General features: G+C 49.1%; 1 protein-coding gene across 5 annotated transcripts in view; it reads left to right on the top strand.

Moving 5' to 3' along the window:
- LOC113580041 (tight junction protein ZO-2) overlaps window positions 1-25,897 on the top strand; it is a 42,017-nt gene extending 16,120 nt beyond the window's left edge. For 3 of the 5 annotated variants that reach the window (XM_035521813.1, XM_035521815.1, XM_027014341.2), the window contains exons 2-23: window positions 4,340-4,393; window positions 6,442-6,566; window positions 6,829-6,931; window positions 7,146-7,695; window positions 8,856-8,959; window positions 9,126-9,279; window positions 13,491-13,602; window positions 13,977-14,095; window positions 14,278-14,341; window positions 16,334-16,484; window positions 16,794-16,902; window positions 18,995-19,214; window positions 19,613-19,797; window positions 20,469-20,564; window positions 20,763-20,842; window positions 21,306-21,516; window positions 22,150-22,250; window positions 22,433-22,654; window positions 23,676-23,795; window positions 24,748-25,086; window positions 25,232-25,317; window positions 25,485-25,897. In XM_035521813.1, the coding sequence (XP_035377706.1) occupies window positions 4,340-4,393; window positions 6,442-6,566; window positions 6,829-6,931; window positions 7,146-7,695; window positions 8,856-8,959; window positions 9,126-9,279; window positions 13,491-13,602; window positions 13,977-14,095; window positions 14,278-14,341; window positions 16,334-16,484; window positions 16,794-16,902; window positions 18,995-19,214; window positions 19,613-19,797; window positions 20,469-20,564; window positions 20,763-20,842; window positions 21,306-21,516; window positions 22,150-22,250; window positions 22,433-22,654; window positions 23,676-23,795; window positions 24,748-25,086; window positions 25,232-25,317; window positions 25,485-25,656 (3,477 nt within the window). In that variant the 3' untranslated portion in view covers window positions 25,657-25,897. The remainder of the gene's footprint in view (window positions 1-4,339; window positions 4,394-6,441; window positions 6,567-6,828; window positions 6,932-7,145; window positions 7,696-8,855; window positions 8,960-9,125; window positions 9,280-13,490; window positions 13,603-13,976; window positions 14,096-14,277; window positions 14,342-16,333; window positions 16,485-16,793; window positions 16,903-18,994; window positions 19,215-19,612; window positions 19,798-20,468; window positions 20,565-20,762; window positions 20,843-21,305; window positions 21,517-22,149; window positions 22,251-22,432; window positions 22,655-23,675; window positions 23,796-24,747; window positions 25,087-25,231; window positions 25,318-25,484) is intronic. The other 2 variants (XM_027014342.2, XM_027014344.2) reach the window with 2 other exon arrangements.
- The last annotated feature ends 123 nt before the right edge of the window (window positions 25,898-26,020 follow it).

The raw sequence follows: 26,020 nt of genomic DNA, 5'->3' as shown, positions 1-26,020 counted from the left end.
TCAGACATGACCATAGAGATCAGGAACCGTAGCTTTTATCAGATTAATAACACGCTTTCGCCAGCCTTTAATGCTTATGGATGCACTCAGTTCATCATTGATGCTTTAATCTGATTAATTTCCACTGTATTCCTTGTTTGTAATTTAATTTACACAAGAATGTTATATTAGATATTTGCAGATGGAGACATACAAATGTGTGTTAGTGGTAGAGATCGGCTGTGATGTGTGATGGGAGGTAGACATGGTTTACGCTACACGATACATAGACTGGGTTTGCAGTAAGAGTTCCTTATAACTGGCAGAAATACTGGCCTGGAAGTAAAATTAACCCACTGGCATATTTAGCGGTGGCCTGGTCTCCAGAACAGACAGCTTTTGGCGTCTTATGGATGTCGTGAGTCTCATATTACCCAAGTAATTTCATGGCTGGATGTGGAATCTTTGAGGGGACTTCCATTATACAGTAACGAATGATGTCATATTTTCCTGTCTGTCTGTCTGTCTCTCTCTCTGTGTGTGTCAACCCATCAATTTATCTTCCATTTTTAGTAGAAAGAAAATGTGCATTTGTGTGTGTGTGTGTGTGTGTGTGTGTGTGTGTGTGTGTGTGTGTGTGTGTGTGTGTATGTGTGTATGTCTCTGTGAGTTAGTTTGATATCAGTTTGGGCTGCTCTAGGAATTCTGTGTAATTTTACACTTGAGCAAACCAAACACACACACACACACACACACATACACACACCCTGCCATCATGGAGAGAAGGAAGAGAGTTAGTTGATCTGAGGCCTATAATAAAAGAATGCATGTTCTGAAGTACTATCTGGAAAAGTGCGAGACAAGTGAGGTTAGTCTCCCTAGGGTTAGTCTCTCTTTCTCTCCTTGGGGGGTTTGAATATGCATGACGTGATTTAAATGTCAATTTTGATTGGCTTTTCCCTAAGGCACAGGTGGATTTAGCGCGGCTGTAATTTGACACCAGTGCACTAATTATCGCCATGGTAACTGTATGAATGGGAATTAAATACACACATTTTGCAGGTGTAGCATGGTTGCCTTTGCGTTTTATCAGTCTGCCCCATTAATCTTTATTAACACTACTTATCGCTCAAGAAGATCTCAGTAATCCAGCATTTGCTGAAGTAAACACATGGTCTGGTTACTGCAGCACTGCGTGTCACGATGTTATTAATGCTCTGGGAAGAAGTCACATCGTAGATTTAATCTGGGTTATTATGAAACTGGTACAGAGTCGGACGTTTCAATGTTTGCCCAGAGTTCAAACGTTTGTGGACTTTTAAGGAGTGGTACACATGGATATGGTGTTGGTCTGATTGTAGATTTTGAGGGAATTCTGCATTGATAATGTTGGTCTGATTGTGGAGTTTGAAGGACTTGTGGTTTGGTAAGAGTGCTGGTCTGATTATGGACTCTGAGGTAACTGTGAGAAACACTATCGACCTGGATGCCTGTCTCTTTATTTAGGAACAGTGATGTCCTCGAACTGAGTTTCGTGTGTGTGTGAGTGTGTGTGTGTGTGTGTTTTCTGCTTTGAGAGAATCTAGCCTTGTTCACAGATGACACAGGAGCAGCAGTGTAGGAGACTGTGTTCATGTAGATGACCCCTGCTCCACACACCACACCCCTGGTGTGTCTTCACCCCTGTGTCTCACCGCTCCACACACCACACCCCTGGTGTGTCTTCACCCCTGTGTCTCACCGCTCCACACACCACACCCCTGGTGTGTCTTCACCCCTGTGTCTCTCTGCTCCACACACCACACCCCTGGTGTGACTTCACCCCTGTGTCTCACCACTCCACACACCACACCCCTGGTGTCTTCACCCCTGTGTCTCTCTGCTCCACACACCACACCCCTGGTGTGTCTTCACCCCTGTGTCTCTCTGCTCCACACACCACACCCCTGGTGTGTCTTCACCCCTGTGTCTCTCTGCTCCACACACCACACCCCTGGTGTGTCTTCACCCCTGTGTCTCACCGCTCCACACACCAGTCTTGTTAGTGCCTTACAGTGTAGGATATGAGAGCAATCAGTAAAAAAAATTATATTACAATCACTATTACATCGGTAAAGTATTTAAAAAAAATAATTTAAGATGATTAGAATGTGCAGTGCATTCTATGTGTAATTTGTAAAATTACAGTTTATGTTTATTATTCACACATGATTTGTAAATAGACAGATTTGAAGTTAAATAGCAAAATACCTGTGGCTTTATTCAGTACTGGAGGAGAGAACCTATGGGTTGATGTAGTGAGTGGACAAATAAGTCCAGGTGCTCGTGATCAGTAATCAGGTGATTGGGAGTAGGGCAGGGGGGTGTGTGTGTGTGTGTGTGTGTGTTTGTTTGTGTCTGTGATAGCTGTTTAAGCTATAGGGTTCACAGAACAATACAAGAAGCACAGTCCTTTTTACGTAGTCAAGAGGACAACCTTAACCATTATATAAATAACTAACACTGGACAACAAAATTCTGGACAACATATTTTACCCCCCCAGACTAACATATGCCTTATGATGCTTCTATGCTTTGAGTTTGAATCTGCTTTTAGAATTCTTCTAGCATTTATGGTTTTTAAGTGACACGGAAAATTAATTTTGCATTAATTATATATTACTTATATTACTTATTAATTATAGATTACTTTATTACTTATTGTGCAGTGGTAGCTCAGTGGTTAAGGTACTCGACTTGTAATCAGACGGTTGCTGGTTCAAGCCCCACCACTGCTAAGTTGCCACTGCTGGGCCCCTGAGCAAGGCCCTTAACCCTCAATTGCTCAAGTTGTACTCAGACATAATTGTTTGTTGCTTTAGATAAAAGCGGCAGCTTAATGTAAATGTACTTATTCGTTGTTATTGCACTTAAAATGTGTATGTACTTTGAAAATGTATGATTTTTGTCTATATTTGGCCCCAGTAACACGCCAGTGTCTTGCAGCAGTCTGCAACCACAGAGGGCCTCCTCTTTCATAAAACACAGTATGCGAGTATGCTGATCCAGAATGATGGAGAAATTCTGAAAACATAGCAGGATTCAGCTTGTAAAATATATATAATACACAGAGGGTGTTTTGTTTTTACACAAAGCTAAATAATCGTTAACCAGTGTACTTGGAAACCTGTCATATTTATTTCTGGATCAGGAATCTTGGGCAGTGTCGGAGGTAGATGCCATTTTGGCTTGTTTGTTGCCTGCTCAGGTTGGGACAGGACTGCACTTCAGAGCTGCACCATATACCGAGACCTGACAATTTTGAATTGATTATAATATATTTAGAAATTGTTATCGGTTCGATATTGAAATTTCGTCTGATTTCGCCTTCATGTTTAATTTAGGACCAAGTTGTTCATTATTCTAAATTAAGCTGTTAATTATTATATTATTGATTATTATTACAGTTATAAGCAAATGACACGTAGCATTTGAGAAAGGTTGGAAAATAAAATGTAACAAAACTATTTTTGTTCTCAGGCTCTACAGACCCTTCAGAGGAGCGCCACAAAAAGTAGATGGAAAACAGAAACATATTTAAATAAAGTAAAATAAAAAACATACCCCTATTCACATATTCTCGGCTACTGTAGGGCACATTTCTACCCGAGAGTGGAACTAATCAAAACTGCTCATTAGTTCGGCAGCAGGGACTCACTGCCGTGAACGTGCCCCTCCTGGTGATATGTTGAAGGTTCTGTAATTGTAAGTCTGTCAGCAAAATGCCGTGAAATCTGACCAGCGAACATGTACGTGCTACTGTAGCCAGCCGAGTGGTGAGGTCGATGTTGTGGCGTGGCTAACTGAAGAGCCTTTTTCAAGGTTACCCTTCAAAGAAAATCTCTCAGTAATTCAGCGGCTTTGGCCGGCTCCATCTCCAAATCTTAGCCAGGAAGGAAAAAGTGACATATGTAGTATTTAGTGTTGTGTTTCTGTAAAATGAACCAAGAGAGGAATTTTGAGGACTGCTGAGCTGTGTTTTGGAATCTAAACAATAATTTAAGGTTGTGCGTATTTTTGTAAGTGTATTTATTGATTTATTTTTGTTGATGGTGTGTGGAGTAGCAGAAGCCTCCAGACCTTTCTTTAGCTCTCTTGGACATAAACAGATAAGGTATCAGCCAGCCAAGGACCATCTGAACAGCCATTTGTCCAGTTACATTTCTCCCTGTGAGAGAGCTGTGATCACCACACAGTTCACCCAACACAGATTTACATACGCTGGAATTAAAACTGACATGCAGTGCTGTGCTCAGTGCCAGTGGGTGAGGATGGGTCATAGTTTGTTAACACTGTGTTATATGTCATTTCTTCCCTGCAGAACTCAGGAATGGAAGACACCGTCTGGGAGCAGTACACCGTGACATTGCAGCGGGTACGGCACTACTTCCTGTTTCACACACATGATTGGTTTTTTAGTTGTACTGTCTGTCTAGATGCATAATATATGTGAAATAACAATATTAGCAATGATCTAGAGATCTTCTGACCAATCCTAATAGTGTCCTGTCCAACACTGACTGTGGGCTGCATAGCTAGCTCATGGAATCCCGGGAATTCCATTAACATGATCGGCGTCCGTGCTTTAATAACTTTGCATCCCTAGGGTGTGTGCGTGGGGGGGGGGGGTTTCGTGGTTATGTTCGTGATAAGGGCTGGACGATGCATCCATCTGGCCCGTGGTGTTAGTGGGCCTCGCCTGTCTCCTAACCCTGTTCACGTTGGGAGTGTAGCCGCGATCGGAGCTGCGGCTCCCCCGCGCCGAGGACGCCGAGGGGCCGAGAGCGGAACAGCCTGTGCTCGGGGCCGCGCCTGCTGCGCTGACGTAGCAGGAAACGCTGGCGGAGGCGGAGACTACCGGGAGCTGCGGCGGCAGAGGAGTAGGGGTGTTTACACACAGGGAGTGGCCGCACAACCCCTGCTGGACATAACTCCCTTCAGCACTGCTACAAAACAAATCCACCAGAATCTAGTGCGTTTAGGTGAGGTCAGGGTGAACACAGCGGCTGTTCTAAACATGGAGACGTTTTCGTTCTCTCTACTGTTGCTGTGTCTTATCATTGCTGCTGGCAGACATGCCGGAAAGAGACTCTTATCCTCTCCTCCCCCTGTGCACTTTCTCTCTTTCTCTCTCTCCATCCAAAAATGAGATACATTCATCTCTCTGCTTTCCACACAGGAAAGACTCCTCATCTTCACCATGAGAAATCACAAAATGGGCTGGAGCTGTTCGCACACACACGCACATACACGCATGCGCACGCGCACACACACGCACACACACACACATACACACACGCACCCGCACACACACACACACGCACCCACACACACACACACACACACACACATCGCAGAGGGTGTGCTGGGTGATGACCCGGCTGGAGAAAGGCCATGGCTGGGCGTGGCGTGGCGTGGCGTGGAAGGAGCAGCAAAAATCTCACCCTGTTTTCCCAGAGATCCTTTTATCCCCCCCCGATTACGTGTCTAATTAACATCCCGTGTTGATCATATTGCCAGGAGACCACGCCTTTTTAAAACCAGTTTTGCACTGGCTCTGGTTTCACTGGCAAACGTAAATGTTTTGAATCAACATGGTGTCGCCTTACCAGGTCCTGGGTCAAACGGGCCTGCTTGAGCCCTTGATCACCCACAGGCAGAGACCCACATCACAGAACAGCACAGCACAGGTTCATGCCAGGAGCCCTCCAGGGTTCATGCCAGGAGCCCTCCAGGCCTTGCGCCCTCAGCCGTGTGGCTGCCTCGGCAGAAAAGTGACCACAGCTTCCTGGAGCTGTGTCTACAGCTGGTGGGGACCATCTTCCACTCTCCCTATCTCATGGACACATTCCTGGTTGGCTGTAATCAGCCTTGGAGAGATCAGGCTGGGTTTGGCTTGTGGCGAGAGCCATAATAGGCTGTCATTAAGCTGCGGGTGCTCAGCCCGGGCGCCTGGAGGCAAGTATGCTGCCGTCTCACTGGGGCAGAGAACCGGAGCAGAGCAGAGCCATCAAGTGCCCAGCTCAGAGACACTTGCCATACAGGGCGTGCCCACACAGGGTTACATTGCCAATGAAGAGTCAGTGTATGGGGAGGTCCTGTCTCCCCGCCTGACTGTCTCCCCGCCTGACTGTCTCCCCGCCTGACTGTCTCCCCGCCTGACTGTCTCCCTGCCATGTACTCACCATTCCTGTTCCTTTGGACCTCATTACTGTCTTTGTTCCTGCTAACAGTGATCTATGATCAAGATGACAAGCATTGTTAGTGCTGGGAAACCGAGTCATTTCTTTTAGCTTACTTCTCTCTCCCTCTCTCTCTCCCTCTCTCTCTCTCCCTCTCTCTCTCCTCTCTCTCTCTCTCTCTCTCTCTCTCTCTCTCTCTCTCTCTCTCTCTCTCTCTCCCCCTCTCCCCTCCCTTTCTCAGGATGCTAAGATGGGGTTTGGAATAGCCGTGTCTGGCGGCAGGGACAACCCTAACGTGGACAGCGGGGAGACGTCCATCGTCGTGTCCGACGTTCTGCAGGGGGGCCCCGCTGATGGCTTGCTGTTGTACGGCATCTCTCTCCTCTCTCATACACCCGCATCACGAGTGCTCAGTGCACAGTTCACCTCCACCCCAGCTCCTTTTTAACACACTCATTCACAACTTGCTTCTTTGCCAATAACTCATTCCAGCGGCTCATTTGGATTTTATTAACAAGATAGAAAAGGTGTTGGCAAAAATATATGCGTTTGATTGCGGAGTGGCTCGCCAATGGCCCTCCAGTTCCCCTGAGCACGTCTGACTGTGCATCCCTGTGCTGTTTGGCAGTGAGAGTGACCGGGTCATACAGGTCAACACCATCTCCATGGAGAATGTGCCTCATTCGTTTGCTGTGCAGCAGCTTCGGAAATGCGGGAAAGTGGCCAAAATAGTGAGTCGTGCTTCCCTCCGCCCTGTGGGGCACGCCGTTGCCCAACTGTGTCTGTGCATTCTGGGGTTTCTGGCACTGCAGACATATGGATTCATTTACAGAAATGTAGAGCCTAAATATAACAGAAAGGTCTGGTCATTTTTAGTTCATGTAAATGTCTCCAAAATAGTAATAAATAAATAAAAGTTTGTGTTGCATTCACCCCTCCATCCAGACAGTGAAGAGGCCTCGTAAAGTGCTAAAGCGTCCCCCGACCCCAGACAAGGACAGCCGTCACTACAACCTGTCCAGCTACTACCCCGAGGACAACCGCAGCTTGAACAGCGACCCAGACTCGGACTACCCCCGGGGCAACGGCGGCCTGGGCTACCCCCGCGAACGGGACCGCAGCCTGGACATGGGCCGGTCGGGCTTCCTGGAGCCGGACTACCGCCGGCAGGACCACGATCCGGGCCGCAGCCGGGGCCGCAGCGCGGAGAGGTCGCCCAGCCCGGAGAGGGGCTATCGGCGGGACGGCAGCCGGGGGCGAAGCCTGGAGCGCGGCACCAGCCCCGCCAGCAGTTACGGCAGGGACCCGGCACTCGGCTACAATGGCAGGAGGTATGAGCCGCGCCCAGACAACCGGATGCTGCGCGGCCACAGCCGAGACCGGCTGAAGGAGGGCTCGCCCTCGCCCAGCAGAGGGCGCCAGAGAGAGCTGGTCCACGCTGAACCTCTGCAGGCGCCCATCAACGTGATGCTGGTGAAGAACCGGCCCAATGAGGGTGAGGGCGGACCAGTCGAACCTTTAGCTGGTGAGGTGACCCAGTAACCCCTGTCCCTTCAGGTCTGAAGCAGCACTGGACAGCTTAGCGTTTTCCCGCCCTGATTCGATGTCCGGCTGGACACTGCAGCAGTGCTGTGGGGTTGGCCCCTACTGGGTCATTTGCTGCAGGGCTGGGTCCAGCCACTGGACGCTGTACTAGGTGCCTGTGGTCTAAATTTAACAAGGTTCCTCGTGTATTTTTAGCGGATCTTGTGTTAAGTGAGGGGATAACGATGCGTATTTAGGGGTGATAATGGCCAACACCACCATCCTATGCATTTACTTGAGGGAGCTGATTAGGTCATATGTTTTGGATGTAATGTGCGTATCTATGTAGGCTCCACATCAAAAAGCTTTTGGGCTAAGTGTTTATAATTAGGTCTGACTGTTGTCCCTGTCTCTCTCGTATGTAGGTGGTTATTTTCCTCTCTGCTGGCAAGACAACCTGATTTCTTTTGGCCTGATTTATTTATGGCCACTCGGCCGGCCGAGCGCCAGGCGTCCTGTGAACGTGTGCACAGCGCCTCCCCCTCGGATCCTCTCCGCACGCGGCACCAGCACACTGCCTCATTACTGCTCATTCATGAAGTTGCAGTTTTTTCTTTCAGCTTTAGAGGAAAAGGCTTATGTGAGTGTATGTTGTGCCCCAGACTGAATAAAAGACCCCAAAGCCCTGTAAAGAACACTAGCACATGCTAGTTGGGCTTGTTTGTGTTGAGCATTCCACCATTTTGGGACCGTGGGGTGTGGAAAGATGTTGAGTGGCTTTTCAGTTGGTTCTGAGATCTTCGGTCTGTCTCCTGAGTCATAGAGGGGCTAGTTTGTGGTCTGGGTCACTGTGGTTGGGGTCGCTGTGAGTGGGGTTGCTGTGATTGTCACTGTGGTTGGAGTTGCGGCGGTTTGTCACTGTGGTTTGTGTCGCTGTGGTTGGGGTTGCTGTAGTTTGGCTCACTGTGGTTGGGCTCAGTGTGGTTTGGGTCACTGTGGTTGGGGTCACTGTGGTTTGGGATGCTGTATTTTGGGTCACTGTGGTTTGGGTCACTGTGGTTGGGCTCAGTGTGGTTTGGGTCAGGTTTAACCGAAGGCTCAGTAGCTTTTCTTTCTGCTCCTTGGTTACAGAGTACGGCCTTCGCCTGGGCAGCCAGATCTTCATTAAAGAGATGACCAGCACAGGTCTGGCAGCCAGAGATGGAAATCTGCAAGAGGGCGACATCATCCTCAAGGTGTCTATCATATCTGACGCGAAATAACAGGACTCGGCACACGACACTGGGCTTTGCTCTGTTTCTTAGAGTGTGTAGCAGCAGTGTGTGCACAGGGGGTTCGGCAAATGCTGTCACAAGCAGCCTGGTCGGACAAGTGCCAACTCCTGGTTTTGCCGTTTGGCAGATCAATGGGACGGTGACGGAGAACCTGTCGCTGAGTGATGCCGGGAAGCTGATCGAGAAGTCGCGGGGCAAGCTGCAGCTGGTGGTACAGCGGGACCACAGACAGATCCTGGTGCGCATCCCGGCCCTGGCCGACAGCGACTCCGAGCCCGATGGTGAGTCCCTTGGTCTCGGGTGGCAGCTGCATGCCACGCCCACCCCAGCACCCAAGTCAGCTTGGGGACGGCTGACATTGGAAAACGACAGCTTGTTTACCATGACTTCATCTTCACTGCTATAACTTCCCAGGATCTGGCCGTGTTGTATTTTAAAAGTGCCGATCTAGGATCAGTTTTTCCAGAGCAGCGAGGCCCTGCTCTGCTGCTGGAGATCCAACACACCCACTTTTGAATGTTCCCATGCCTGGATCAGGCGGGCTGGAGCAGGGTTGGAGCTACACTCTGCAGGAAGCTAGATCTCCAGAAGCCGAGCTGGGTCCCCCTGTCCTGCTGAACGTGCGTTTGTGGACAGTGGCGAGCTGATCCCAGATCAGCACTCCTAGCTGTGTAAGGGCTGTGATTAGCAGCGGACCGCTAGCTCCGGCCGAATCCCCCCGTAGAGTCCCGCTTCACTCTAAAGCATTATTATTCTTAATTGGATCAGATAAACGTGACTGATATTATCACAGGTACGTTTGCCAGATGTGAGGCCTGTAAAGGAAATTACTTGTCACTGCGTAGTATCTTTAAATGGGATCTGGCACATGCAGCCTTGACTGTATGATGCACCAGTGACACGTTACTGCAGCTGTAGTTCATGGCCAGCAGTTATTCCACTTCTGTGGCCACGTTTCAATTTGGCAACAGTCCGCAAGGACATTGTCCCGTCTTCCTCGCGTTGCAAATATCTACTGTGCTGTTGTTGTGGTATTGTAAAAAGCCCTTTGCTTTGCGTTGAGTAAGACGGGAAACGTCCAACTCGGAATGCTTGGATGCCGTCGATGCCGTGGAGCTGAGAAAACGGAGCGACCTGTTCTACAAGAGCGATCCTATCTCTCTTCTTTTTTACAGATAATATGTCGTACTTTTAGCTGAAGGACGTCAGCGAGACTGCAGTAGACTGTCGGTTGCCCTTTAAGCCCTGTTAAGCCTCAACACAACTCCGAATCTTTCACACTGTGCACTCAATGTTTGTGAAGTTTTCACGTTTTTGGGCACATTTATATCTTTTGCTAACCTGCGTTTTGAAATACTCTCCCTTATCAATAAACTAATTTTATTCATTGTTAATTCTGTGTGGTGACTTATTTATGGTTCTTGAATAATGTTTAAGGAAAGAAGTGTAGTGGGTCTTCGGCATCGAGCCAAACTCTTTCCACGCGGCGTGAACTTTCTTTCAGCTGTAGTTCGTAGCTAACCTCTCCTCTGAAAGCACAGCATGCTAATCCATTTTACACCCGAGCTTACACTCCTGTTCCAACGGACAGCGGTGCAGAAACACGGAAGGGCAATGACATGGTTGTAGTGTACGCAAACACCGTAAATCTCCCGAAAGCTTCAGGGTTTCCGAGCGGGATTGTGCCAGTGTCATGGGGAACGGGGCCGCTGCCAGGGCGCACAGAGCAGGCGGCTCCCAGCACACGGATACTTGCACGTTAGACAGTATGTGTGTTTGCGTTTAGTTTCCCCAGTCTCGGCTTTCTGGTGAAATGTCTCCAAAATCTGCTTAGTATAATCAGACATTCTTCCCAAGAATAACTTGCACAGTAGGATAGCGCAAGCGGTGCCTGGGTTTCGAACCCATGACCTCGGTGTTGCCAAGGTGACCTACAGAAGCAGGGGGGGAGGGATGGGGGGTAAATTGGGGAAGGTTCGTGTGTTACACAGGCCGACTGCAAGCAAGTGATTTTAAGCAATTACTGTCTACAGTGCCAATGTGTCATGACAGTACACTGGTATTCTTGTGTGGTTTGACAATTCTTTGATTCTAGCTGCAAAACAACTTTCTGAGATGCTGGGAGATTTGTGTCAAGTTTTAACCCTGACCTCTGTGTGCGTGTTTGTGTGCATGTGTGCGCGCGTGAGTGCACCATTTTTCGCGTTGATCATTTCTCTGTTCTCATCTTAATTGGACGCCACAAATTTTCAAGCTTTCTGTTATTTTACTGTATTGTTGTATGTTATTCAAGGTTATTTTCTATTTTTTTAAAAATTGTTTTAGAGTTTTTTAATAGTGTTGGTACGTTTTCCGAGAAACGCAAAACCAGCATACTAGTTCCAACAAAGGCGTTTCAAACTGTAACTGTTGACTACGGTTCCGCAAAGCTCTGAGCGTCCTGGAGGAACATTTCATAGCCAACCTCTCACCAACGGGGCTCAAGCCCCCAAAAAATCAACACAGTACAAAAATATGCTGACAGCGTGTATTTTCCACTTCACCTTTATTGAAAGCCTGTAATTAGGCCCCGTCCTCTGTCAGCGAACTTCCGAACGCCAAAATGAAAAACTACCTACCTAACGAGTGATTTATCTGAATACTATAATATATGGGTCCAGCCCTGTATGTACAAGCATGTATGTCTCTCTCAGTGCTCAATATCTATCTCTGTTTAGAGCGTGTGTGTGTGAGCATGTGTCCATAAGTCTCTGTGACTTTGCCTGTGTGTTTGTTTATCGTAGCAGAGTGATGTAAACAGAGGGCGGAGACACAGACGCAGGTTTGTTTGTTGGTCGATTCGGCCGTGCTGAGCGAGTGTTTCTGCGGCAACACCTCCCGCCTCTCTGTGGTCTTGTTTTCTCTCGAGGGTCTGACAGGCTGTAATTCCATCGTCCGCCAACAGATGGGAACTCTCGTTCCTACAGACCTCAGAGATAGAGGACAGTCTTTGCTCGTTGGTACACGCACGCACATTCATCCGATAAAACCCCTCCATCAGTCCTGCAGTGATCTGTTTATTTACCTGTTTACACTAGTGGCCAGTATTACTGTTGCTTTTCAGCACTCTACTTAAAGTTGCACTGTTGCACTTGGCTTTGTGTGTGTGTGTGTGTGTGTGTGTGTGTGTGTGTGTGTTCTTTGCTACGTAACAGAGTGTGTTTTAGGCATGCTGCACTGGCCATCACTGGAAAGCTGTGGAATTCTGTTAAAGCAGTGGAAATGCACTTAGCTTCACCGGCTGCACCCGAGCACAGAGTAACTCACTCTCTCTCTCTCTCTCTTACTCCCACACTCTCTCTCTCCCTCTCTCCCCCTCTCTCTCTCTCACTCCCTCTCTCTCTCTCTCTTATTCTCTCTCTCTTACTCTCTCTCTCTGACTCCCTCTCTCTCTCTCTCTCTCTTACTCTCTCTCCCCCCCCCCTCTCTCTCTCTCTCTCTCTCTCTCTCTCTCCCCCTCTCTCTCTCTCTCTCTCTTACTCTCTCTCCCCCCCCTCTCTCTCTCTCTCTCTCTCTCTCTCTCTCTCTCCCCCTCCCCCTCTCTCTCTCCCCTCTCTCTCTCCCCTCTCTCTCTCCCTCTCTCTCTCCCTCTCTCTCTCTCTCTCTCTCTCTCCCTCTCTCTCTCTCTCTTACTCTCTCTCTCTCTCTCCCTCTCTCTCTCTCTCCCTCTCTCTCTCTCTCTCCAGTCACTCGACTCGGCCTCCTCTCCCCTTGTCGTGTCTCTCTGGCAGTCACCCTCACCGTGTCTGTTTCTGCACGGGGTTTCGCACTAACCTTCCTGGTCTGGGTAGCTGCTTCGGATCGGTGACCTTAACCCTGCTCAGACTAACTGCACTTTTCCGAACTTCCCTAGAAATTAGGAGAGCTGTACAGCTTGACGTGAATGTGAACTTACCCTTTTAGATATCCGTACACGTATTGTTTTTGTTTTGAGTTTGCATGGCGCAAACAGGTTGCTGCTAATGGCTCTGCTGTCCAAGACAGTAGACTGTACATGTCTGTTTTTCTATTGCTCTGTCTGTCTGTCACTCACACGTCTCCTTGGTGACAACAATGGTGTTGTGTTTCACCAGACTCCTCTCATTTATGCTTGTTTCCCTCTCTCTCTCTCTCTCTCTCTCTCACACACACACACACACACACTCTTCTCTGTTCTTCCTCTTTGTACTACTGCTCTAAGCATTTATCATTCAGTACTGCTAAAAATTCATTCCTTTTGATGAATCCTGTCTCCCAAGCTGACACACTTACTCTGCCCTGCCTCCATTTCTGCCCTTTGAGTGTTATGATGTGGCGGTTCTCTGCACATTAACGTGACGTCGGCAGTAACACCGAGCTGTGTGTGCTAGTGGGAGCGGTTACGCCGAGCCTTGGGCGCCGTCCGGTGGAGGGGTCTGGAACTGCGGACGCTGGGTGACACTCTCACTCCTCTCTGGTCTCCCTCTCATTTCAGATATCTCCGAGATGGAGTCCTGCCACTCCTACTCTCCGCAAGATGACCAGCGCTCGCGCCAGTCCGACTTATCCTCCCATTCGTCCAACGAGGTACCCCGAGACAGCTCCAGGTGTGTGGGTCACAGACCAGGGCCTCCTCCGGAACCACTCACCCTCACGGTCGCCAGGCCAAAAACAGGCTCAGGTCTACAGATGTCACTACCATTAGAACCGGCCGACAGCAGCTTACTGTCTCGTTTGGGACGTTCACGGCACGCTTAGAAATTAAACAGGTCGTTAAAAACCCAGGAGCCCCGAGGAAGGGAGTGAATTAATGATGGAGAGTGTGCTTCCTGTTCTGCTGGGTCGTCTCCGCTGCAGCCTAGTTAGTCGGTTTGTGAGACGCTCCAGGCTGTGCGGTCCGTCTCAGAACCAGCACGAACGATGCCTTGGACGACACGAGAGAGTGGCTCTCCTAAACGTCTGGCGCTTTTCACGGTTTCAGAGAGGAGCCCCCGAACAGAGGGACCAAGGTGGCCACCGTGTCGTCCCCACACAGGCCGGCAGAGGCACGTCACTCGAGCAGGTACGAGCGAGCAGAGTCGCAGGCGAAGGAGCCTCCAGGTAGAGACGCACACTCTTGCGTGCAGACACACAGCCGTGCCTCATATGGACAGGGTGTCTGTGTGTCTGCCTTTTTAAAAGTTTGCAGTAACTAGACTCTGTAGGTTCTCTGAGGGCTCCTCAGAGAAGCTTGAGACGTCTGCCAGACTGGAGTTAATTGTGTTGCAATGTGTCTCCTCCAGCAGCAGTCAAGAAAACTCCCAGAATTCTGCTGCGGCCAAGTACTGAGGATGAGGAGCTGTATGGGTGAGTGCGCTCACATGTGCACACACGCACACCTCCACAAGGCTGTGCAGGACCAAGCAGTTTGTCTCTCTGCTCCTTCTGGGAGGCGGGGTTCACACCTCTGCAGAACACCCTTCTCTGCATCATTCTACTATGTCACTTTCCAGTCAAAACTACAGGGCGCAAAAATGTAGTGAAAAATATGAAACTGCCGGTTTTGCCATTTTGCGTATGTAACTATCCCACTTGCAACTGTAAATATGAAAATTGCGTGTGCATTTGTCATAATACCGTGCTCAGTTTATCATAATCTCATGTTCAGTTTAGCATAATCTTATGATCAATATCATGATTTTTTCATTCTCAAATGTTTACTTCTAGATTTGATCATTGTCCTTGCGCAACAAGTACATTACCTCGGGCTGCTCTGTGATCAAGTTTTGACATGGGGTGGTTTTGACAGTTTGGGGGCCATCTTACGGTCGTGTCTGTCAGAGAATGCTCCTGGTTTTGTGACAGACCACAGACTACCAAAACATTCTTCTCCAGAAGATAGATGGTAGAAAAGGAGGATTGTAGACAGGCAAGTTAGGATTTAAATTTGGATTAATCTAACTTCTAATAATAATTTAATAGTCAGTCTTAACACATTTTTATGAGGGTGCATTCACTGATTTCCACTGCCCATTGAACATCAAAAAAATGTCAATACAAAGAATGAAAAATAAACACAAAAAAAGTGTCCACATGCTGTACAGGATTCCAGAAGATAGCACCAGTGTCAGGCATCACACACACGTTCAGAATACAGGCTCTAGTGTCAGGTTGGTAATGCTAGAATATAATATATGATATTAATGTTACGCAGTGTACCATTAGTTTAGGTAATAGCTAATATTATTGCTGAGTTTTATAATGTTTAAAGTCATAATAAAGTGCAAAATGGATCAGAGTAAATGTAAGGGAAGTTATATAATGTTGAGCACATACTAGGGTGAAAAGGATACATTGTTCAATAGGTGTTAGATTTTTTTGTGTGTTAACCATTAGTTCAGATAATGTATGATCACTTGAAAAATGAAAAAAGCGTGATATTATTATAAAAGTGCACGCAGTTCTTTTGTCTGTGCTTGTGAGTGGGATATTTACACATGCCAAATGTAACAACTTTAGTTTTAGTTTTCACATTGTGTTGTTGCACCCCCTGGTTCTGACATTAAAGCAACCCCATATTCTTTCTCATGCTCTCCAGATCACACCACCAGCAGTGTCATGCATATTCATTAGGCAGAGAGAGAGAGAGGGAGTGTGAGTGAGAGAGTGTGTGTGTGTGTGTGTGTGTGTGTGTGTGTGTGTGTGTGTTATTTTTGTGCCTGCTTTGTCTCAGTGCCAGTGAGCTCTTTACCACATCAGGTTTCTACCCAGCTCAACTGAACTTCACATTCTAGCAGTTAATGAAGACCAGCTGAATGCAGCCAAGTTTTACTGACAACCGATGTTCTGACAGTGTTTAATGCAACCACAGTGTTTAATGCAACCCCCCCTAATGGTGTTTTACTGACAACCGATGATCTGACAGTGTTTAATGCAACCACAGTGTTTAATGCAAGCGCCCCTAATGGTGTTTTACTGACAACCGATGATCTGACAGTGTTTAATGCAACCACAGTGTTTAATGCAAGCGCCCTGGACGCTGCGTTACTGACATTATTGGGGCACATCTGACAGAGTTGAACGCAGCGTCTCTGAAAGCTGTGCATTTTTATAGAGAAAGCTCAAACGAATTAGCATGTCCCTGTAAAAGAAGAAATAAACAAGCTAATCAATGTAGATATTTTTCTTTCTAAATATACGTTTGTTAGCATTTCGCTTGGTGCATAGTAGGGTAGTGGGTAGTTAAGTGTCACAGTGAAGTGTGGGGTTTGATACCTACCTGATATGAACTAATTCTCTTCCATCTCTCTCTCTCTCTCTCTCTCTCTCTCTCTCTCTCTCTCTCTCTCTCACCCTCAGGCCAAACACCATGATGGTTAGCTTTCAGAAGGGCGAGAGTGTTGGTCTGCGTCTGGCCGGCGGCAACGACGTGGGCATCTTCATCGCGGGCGTTCAGGAGGGCAGCCCAGCTGAAGAGGAGGGCCTGCGTGTGGGTGACCAGATCCTGAAGGTACATATGTGGAGTAAAGTCCTGCGAGTCTTGGAGCACTAGCCTCTGCTGAAAACTACTCAAATGTTGCACGCAGACTCCACACATCCTTTTGTGTTTGTTATTTGCATTTTTTTGCATGCATGTGTATGTGTGTGTGTGTGTGTGTGTGTGTGTGTGTGTGTGCATATATCTGATTGTGTGCATGTGCGTGCATGTGTGTGTATATGGCGGCATGTGTGGTGTGTGTGTGTGTGTGTATGTATGTATACGTGTGTGTATGTGTGTGCGTTCCATAAAGGTGAATAAGGTTGCGTTTGGCTCCTGCAGGTGAATAATGTGGACTTTAGGAACATTGTGCGTGAGGAGGCTGTAATGTTTCTACTGGAGCTTCCCAGAGGAGAGAACATCACCATACTAGCCCAGAGTAAAGCAGAGGGTAAGTCCACACACACACACACAGCTTGCCAGGGTAGAGATCAACAACATACTAGTCCCTCCATCCCATCATGTGTATGCCCCCCCCCCCCCCCCCACACACACACACAGCTTACACATGCATATATTCACTAACCTCTCTTCTACTCACATCTCTAGCACTGACCTACTCTAGCACATAAAACTGACATACACATTTGGTCCTGTGTGTCTGTGTTATGTGTGTGTTTGGATACACACCAGCTGTACAGTTTGCATGTTAAGTGAGCCGTTCACGGCATATGTGTGTGGTCTGTGTGTGTGTGTGTGTGTGTGTGTGTGTGTGTGTTTACGGCTTGTGAAGCAGGAGACAGACGAGAGCAGACAGTAGACAGAGTGTTATGCAGTTAATCACTGGTGTTGTAACTTGAGACCTGCACGGTTCACCAGTCACCTGTATGCTATGTGGACATTTATACTGCGTTTACCAAGGAGATCACACTGTGGGAACATGATCACTGACATGTGAATGTGGAGGTTCTCACCTTCTTTTCATGGTCTTTGTTTCTCTGTTTTACACACTTACACACTGCACAGATAAATCACAGACACACACACACACACACACACACACACTCTTATGCATCACACTCACCACACAAAAAAACCACACCCACACAGATATACTGCACAGACACACCACAAGCAAACAAACACATGCAAACACACACACACGCACACACACACAAACACACACAGCTCCTCCTACACATATCACACATATCACACCATGCTCAAACACACATACACTGAATGGCCACTTTAATAGAGACACCCATCTAGTGTTGCGTTGGATATCCTTTGGCCTTCAGAACTACAGTAATTCATCGTGGCAGTAATTAATCGTGTGTGTGTGTAGAGATTCCACAAGGTGTTGAAATCGTTTTGCAGGACTCTTGGCCCATGCGGACAGGATCGCTTCTCGCAATTGCCACAAATTAGATGGAGGTACTGAGCTGTTCTGAACCTCGCCCCAGAGCGGCTCTACAGGATTAAGATCTGGGGACTGTGAAGGCCAGGGAAGCAAGAAAGCCTCACTGTCGTGTTCCTGGAACCAAACCATGACTTTAATGGCCTTCGTGGCAAGGGGCATTGTCCTGCTGAAAGTGTCCTTCTGCTATAGGGAGAACAGCTGGATAAACTCGGTCAGCCACAATGCTCAGGTATGCCTTACTGTCCGAACGTCCATCACCAGGTATCAGAGGACCCAGGGTGTGCCAGGAAAACATTCCGCACACCATCACTCCACCTCCACCAGCCTTAACCTTTGACCCCTGACAGGAAGGCCTCATCCATTCATGCTGCTTGTGCCAGATTCGAACCCTCCCGTCAACACGGCGCGACAGAAATCTGGATTGATCTGACCAGACGATTTTTTTCCACTGCTCAGCAATCGAGTTTTTGTGCGTTTTTGGCACCACAGTCTTGCCTTTCTGTTTCCCTGAGAGAGCAACGGCTGGAACTGGCTGTCTGCTGTTATAAGCCCATCCATGCTAAGGGACCGCGCCTTATGCATTCAGACACGTTACCTGGAGCTCCAGCGTTGTATCTGGTTGTAATTTGCTTGATCGCGCCACGCCCGTTCGTCAGAGCGATTCTTGACATTTATCCTCTTCCGTCCATGAGATGTTTATATGCACAAGAGACCCATTCTGGCTCCAGCTGATCTAGCACCGATGACTGCTGGATTTTCTCATTCCAATGTGGATTCACACTGAACCTGATCCACTGCACTCTGAGATCACATGATTAATTTCCATACAGGGATTTTCCAATCATGAAAGAGCAGGTGTCTCTTATAAAGTGGCCACACACACACACACACACACACACACACACCCACACACAGATATTTTGTAAGACTAGGGATGTACCAGCTTGTTGCCAATCAGCACAGATCAGTTTGAACCAGTTTTAGCTCTGCCTTTTGAAGTGCGTGTGTGCGCGTGTGCGTCTGTGCGTGCGTGCGTGTGTGTGTGTGTGTATGTGTGTGCGTGCATGCATGTTTGGTCGCTAAAGCTAAAGAGCAGCTTACATGCCTCTGTGTGTCCCAGTTTATGAAAGCGTCCTGGCGTCCGGGCGAGGGGACTCCTTCTTCATCCGGACGCACTTCAGGTACGAGAAGGAGCAGCCCCAGTGTCTGGGCTTCTCCCGGGGCGACGTCTTCAAGGTGGTGGACACTCTGTACGACGGCAAGCTGGGCAACTGGCTGGCCATCCGTGTGGGCCAGGACCAGCAGCTCCTGGAAAAGGGCATCATTCCCAGTAAGAGCAGGTGAGCTAAGCCCTGCCCCTGGGTGAAGATGATGGATCAGCCCCTCCTAATGGTCACTGGAGGTCTGCAGCTCAGCTGTGTGAAACGGACCAGGAAAGATAGCAGCGCTGAAGATGTGGGCACAGGCCCCCCTGCGTGATGCAGTGTTCTGGTTCTGGTTCAGTAACTGACTCTGGGAAGTACAGGAGCTCCGTGCACTTTAACCAGCAAACTGACGGCCTGGAATCTGGTCTCAGACTCAGGGACCCACTGTTAGCTCAGTGTGGGTTTTCTGTTCACAGAATCGGGCCGCTATGTTTAACTTGCCTCCTTTTTTCTCTCACTGTCTCCTCATTGTCCCTTTTATCTGCCCGTGTGTGTGTGTGTGTGTGTGTGTGTGTGTGTGTGCGCGTGCGCAGGGCTGATCAGATGACTAACGTTCAGCACACTCACAAAGGGTCAGGCAGTGACAGAGCTGATTTTTGGAGGCTGCGCGGTCAGAGGGCGTCTAAGAAGAAGGACGTACGTAAAGGCCGGGACGACGTGAACACTGGCCTCTCCTCCACCCGCTTCCCCGCCTACGAACGGGTGGTGCTTAGAGAAGGTGGGCTCCTTGGGGAAGTGGGGCAGAGGGGTAAAGCGGGGAGGGGGGGGGGGGGGGTTAGATGGAGTGGAGGCAGCCAGAAACAAGAGTAAGAACCTGCACTGCGGATGTGTGTGAGGGGCCCACGGGTCTCGGGAGAGTAATTAAACCCTGAGAGGTGCAGTGGTTTCACTGGCCAAGTGACATGAATATGTGGAGCATGAATAGTGGCCCCACAGTACAGTACAGGCCTCACTCACCGACGTATACATGTAGAAACTCCGCACATTTGTGAAGATCATGAGGTCTGTTCTTCAGATTTTTTGTCAGAGGAAGCACTGAATCTTCTTACACTGAGGTGACATCTAATGGGCTGGAATAGTGAGTGTATGAGGGCGGAGGAGGAGACTGTGTGTATGCTAGCAGTGACCGCCATGGTCTTTCCCAGGGGAAATGCTCCAGATGTTTTAGTGCTTCACAATGCTGCATTTACAGCAGAACCAAACTTAAATATGCACTAATATTAATAAAGGTCAGGGTTCGTTTGCTCGGAGGGCTAAATCCGTACACTCGGTCCCGTGTCCGAAACGCGCGACGGCCGCCGCCACGTGGCGCTGTGGTTCAGATTCTGGTGTGGTTCTGCTGGCGTTATAAGGCTCCTCTTGGTTCTTCGCGTCTCCTTCTGTACGCAGCGGGCTTCAGGAGGCCTGTGGCGCTGTTCGGACCCATCGCCGACGCCGCCTGCGAGAAGTTGGCCGCTGAGCTCCCGGACGAGTTCGTCGTCGCCAGTGAGTGCAGCCGTGCGGAGTCCAGACACGGAGCATCGAGGGCGTCGGCGACCTTCAGCCGTTGCGACGCCCCGCTGCTCGGAGTTCACGTACCCTTTTTATGCAAATGGCAGCCAGGAAGTTTTTTTTGTAACCTTTTAAGATCCGGTGTGTTGAAGGTTTTGCGGTCGGATAAGCTGTACGCTGTGTGCTCATCAGAAACGGAGCCCAAAGACGCAGGGTCGGAGAAGTCCTCCGGAGTGGTGAGGCTCAACACCATCAGGCAGATCATTGAGCAGGTAATGCACATGCACCACCTAGTTTACTCATACGGGGCATACACACACACATACGCTCACACCTGGAGTTATACATACACACACACACACACACACACACACACATGCTCACACCTGGAGTTATCCGTACACACACACATGCTCACACCTGGATTTATGCATGCGCGCACACACACACTCACACCTGGAGTTATGCATACACACACACACTCACACTTGGAGTTATCCATGCACGCATACACTAAGACCTGGAGTTATGCATGCACACACGCTCACACCTGGAGTTATGTATACACACACACACACTCACACCTGGAGTTATGCACACGGGTACCCTCAAAATAAACTACAGCTAAACAGGGTGAGGATAGTTGCCATGGTTGCAACCCAGCGCTTCTTCAAGCATCCGCTGATGTTAGTCATAATGCGGCCGAACGGACCGTGCATTTTGCTCCGTGTCCAGGACAAGCATGCGCTGCTGGATGTGACTCCCAAAGCCGTGGACACGCTGAACTACACGCAGTGGTATCCCATCGTCATCTTCTTCAACCCAGACAGCAAGCCCACCGTGAAGGCCATGCGACAGCGACTGGTTCCCAACTCCAACCGCAGCGCCCGCAAACTCTACGATCAGGCGCTCAAGCTCAAGAAGTCCTGCTCACACCTGTTCACAGGTCAGTCACACCCCTACCGCCTCAACGCGCCCTGTGGAACAGCCCTCAAAGATGAGACCCAGTTCTTTCCGTAACAAACTGTCTCAGGTGGAAAGGTAGGAAGATTTGTTTTCATTTTCAGCACCTGGGTTCTCCAGTGTGATCGTTCATATAATGGAGTGAATACATCAGTATGTTTAAAGCAATGTGTCACGTATGTAGTGCTGTAATGTTTCTTTGTAACAAATTAAGCAGTTAAACCTACAGTTTGCACATTTTATTTGTGTTAATGTACAATATTATACTTTATAGTTGTGTGTGTAATAATATGAAATATTATACATTATGTGTAATATTAACTGGATTTCCGCGGTACACAGCAGTGCTGATATTTCCTGCTCAGCAGATACCAGGATGATCCTCATTCATGTTCCACAAGTCAAAACCAATCAGACAGACATGCAGAAATAGACCAGTAGCTGAACCTGTGGAGGAACCGAATCCAAATGTCTTGATTCTCACACTCTCTCTCTCTCTGTCCCCGCCCCACACCCACACACACACACACACACACACACACACACACACACACACACACACACACACACTTCATCTCTCTGTGAATCATGCTCCCTGCACGTGTTGCTGTGCTAGCTGTCATCGATCTGAACGCCGCCAACGACGCGTGGTACGGCAGCGTGAAGGAGTGCGTCAGGCACCAGCAGACACAGTCCGTGTGGGTTTCGGAGGGGAAGGTAAGGACCACACGCCTTACTCCTGGTTTCACCCTTCACGGTTCCACCCTTCTCACTTTTTTTCTGTGCTCTTGACTGTTCATCTTTCTTTGGTGGTGCTCTACAGCCTTCTTTTTGTTTTTGTTTTTGTTTTTGTTTTCCACTCCTCTCTGTACACAAGATCCATCATGTGTCTCTTTTAGCTGGAAGGGACAGAAGGGGACCTTGAGCTCCACGACGACCACATGTCATATCTGTCAGCAATGAGCGCTGACTACCTGAGCATGGACAGCCGCGTGACCAGTGACTATGATGACACAGCGGACGAGGGCGGAGCTTATACTGATAACGAGCTCGATGAGCCACTGGAGCACCAGCGAGTGTCTGCAATCAGCAGATCCTCTGAGCCTGTCATGCCAGAGGAGGTCAGAAAACACACACACACACACACACACACACGTATGCAAACTCTCTCTCTCACAGCTACATCCACAGACACACACACACACACACACACACACGTATGCAAACTCTCTCTCTCACAGCTACATCCACAGACACACACACACACACACACACACACACACACCACCAACTCACTCACTGGCACTTTCACCAGTTCTTTCATACATTAGTACTAGGCTGTAGTCTGTGTTGCTCTCCACGGCTGCACACGACGTTATTATTTGGCATGCACCGGCATGCATCAGGCAACACATAAATGTTTTTCACAGTTCACTCTGAAAGACACACTGTACATCGAAAACAATCTATTCTGCCTCCTAGTGTTCAGAGATAGTGACTACAGCATTCCTAACTGATAAGCAATACAAATCACAAGACTCAGACTTCTTCTCAGGCCATCCTAGTAATCACAAATGGGATCGCGTGTATCTCGCCTTGTGCATTCGTGCTGTGTCTCTGAAGTCTGCTGACACCAGCGCTTATCCAGACCTCTGAGAAGTCCTGCTCCCTCTGGTCCTGCTCCCTCTGGTCCTGCTCCCTCTGGTCCTGCTCCCTCTGGCCCTGCTCCCTCTGGCCCTGCTCCCTCTGGCCCTGCTCCCTCTGGCCCTGTTCCCTCTGGCCCTGTTCCCTCTGGTCCTGCTCCCTCTGGTCCTGCTCCCTCTGGTCCTGCTCCCTCTGGTCCTGCTCCCTCTGGCCCTGCTCCCTCTGGCCCTGTTCCCTCTGGCCCTGTTCCCTCTGGCCCTGCTCCCTCTGGTCCTGCTCCCTCTGGTCCTGCTCCCTCTGGTCCTGCTCCCTCTGGTCCTGCTCCCTCTGGCCCTGCTCCCTCTGGCCCTGCTCCCTCTGGCCCTGTTCCCTCTGGCCCTGCTCCCTCTGGTCCTGCTCCCTCTGGTCCTGCTCCCTCTGGCCCTGCTCCCTCTGGTCCTGTTCCCTCTGGCCCTGCTGCCTCTGGCCCTGCTCCCTCTGGTCCCTGCCTGCTCACAGATCCTCAGGAAGTCCAGTCAAGAGATCCGCCTTGCTCCGCGTGCCGCTGCAGCCAGCAGAGAAACGCCTGGCGACATCACTCCTCCCTTCATGTCCACCTTTCTCGCCGAACCCTCTAGGGTGAGTCCCCAGCCGCCGGTGCCCAAGTGCTGGGTGCCGTCTTCCCGGGAGAGTCCGAGTAGGTTGGCAGTTTTCAAAGGTCTTCATGGACTCAGCATGCTTTCTGTGTTGCATTGCATTTGTATTACATGTAGTTTTCAGGTCATATGCAGTTACAGAACAGGGCCTATTTTTAAATAAATTGAATATTTAAATATTTAAATATTAAATATGACCACAGAGCATCTGACATCCTGGTCTTTTGCTCCCCTTTAAAGGATGGTCTGATCTCGAGTGAGTATAGTGCCATCCACCCCCCCACCCACCCCCGCCGACCAGCCTAGTGGTATGCTCTGGTGTTCTGATGCCCCCTGCAGTCCTGTGATGTCATAGCATACTTCAAACACATCAACAGATTATCCTTGTTAAAGTAATCTGGGAATCTAGGAAGGGACTAATGCTCAGGACTGCCATGAGCAAAACTTTGTTCTTGCAATTATTATGACACTGAAACTGAGTCCAATAGTCGCCGTCCCCCTCTCTGTGCAGAATATGCTATGCTGTGACGATTTTACTGGATTTGTGTTTACCGAACTACGAAAACACACATTTTGAACCTTGACATCAGTTAAACAAACGTTAAACAAAACAGAAAGGCCCCCATGAACGGTGTAATCATTAATCCTTAGACTACAGGTCTGTTCTGCAGTGTTCTGGAAGTTTCCCCGGTATCTGTCAGTTAGAGTTGGCTCTTTCATGCCTGCTAACGTGGTAATGGAGGAAGTTGTTTTCACAGTCGATCAGTCTGTCAGTCAGTGGGTTGATGGGTGTCTGTCTGTCATGTGTATTCCTGGGCTGTTTAGATACTCACCTCATTCCCAACAGACTGCCATGTGTGGGCTGGGTGATGCGAGCTTGGCCTAAGTGCCAAGATCTCTCCTGGTTTTAACTCCCAGAGTGAACTGTGTCTCAGGTGAAAGTCAGCGAGGCGCTGATCCAGCACATCGACCCGCCCCGGGTCTACGAGCCCCACGCCAGCCATCCCACCAGCGACGAGCAGCTCCGCTCCCAGCATTCACCCGGCACCGCCGGAACGCCACTGCCCCCCACAGCCCTTAAGCCCCACTCCACACCTTGCGCCCCCAGAAGCCTGGTGGACAGCCCGCCCCTCAGGGAACGCGAGCCCCCAGACCTGAGTCCCGAGGACCCCTCCCAGAAGTCCTTCCTGGGCAAGGTGAGAGCGTTCGAGCAGATGGATCACATGGCCCGGGCACAGAGGATGTTGGAGCTGCAAGAAGCCCAGAATGCCAGGGTAACGACGACACGGGTGCATGTGCACGCACGCTTACACCTGTTGTGATCAAGCACTTTTTAAGATCGTGGCCTAGTAATATAATGTATTAATAAATATTATGTGACATATGAAGTGTGCATAAAAATATCTCCTGTCCTGCTAGCTGGAGATTGCCCAGAAGCACCCAGACATCTATGCTGCCCCTATAAAATCCCAGAAACTGGACCACAGCAGACCACAGCCTATTGGGTAAGAGCCTGTTTTGCCCCAGGGGTTAGAAATGCTTCTGTAACCCAGAAAAGACATCTGTTCGGGGCTCCTGCCACGCCTGCCTGATCCTGTGCCCGATTCAGCAACAGCAGTGGTGCTAGCGTTCCGCAACCTAAGCTAACTTCCCCCCGCGTGTCTGCGTGCAGGTCCAGCACGCGGCCCGAACCGCAGACGCCTCCCTCCAGGCCACTGTACCTGGAGAGCTGCCAGCCCTGCCCAGGCAAAGAGGACACCGGCGAGGAAGACTACCGGCGGTGGCTGGCGGAGCAGCGCAGCTACTACTCTGACACCCACAAATACCAGGACACAGAACTGTAGGGCCTCAGCTCACCACACTGTGCCCCATTCCGCCAGGGTTCTGGCCCGTGCCCTCAGCTGCTCATACGCAAAGCCTTTCTCCCCTCATTCCTCTCACGCCTTCTGTTCACTTCAAGGAAGTCAGACTTTCCATCCATATGGACATTCTCAATGTTTATCTAATTGTTTTCCTTAAAATCTTTCTGTCTCTCTCTCTCTCTCTCTCTCTCTCTCTCTCTCTCTCTCTCTCTCTCTATATATATATATATATATATATATATATATATATATATATATATATAGATATATAGATATATAGATATAAAATATATATTTATGCCAGTTGATTTTTTTTCCTTCGTGTGGAAGGAGACTCTGATTCTTG

Source organism: Electrophorus electricus, chromosome 23 (assembly GCF_013358815.1).
Source record: "Electrophorus electricus isolate fEleEle1 chromosome 23, fEleEle1.pri, whole genome shotgun sequence".
Lineage (NCBI taxonomy): Eukaryota > Metazoa > Chordata > Actinopteri > Gymnotiformes > Gymnotidae > Electrophorus > Electrophorus electricus.
This window is presented reverse-complemented; position numbering and strand designations above follow the sequence as displayed.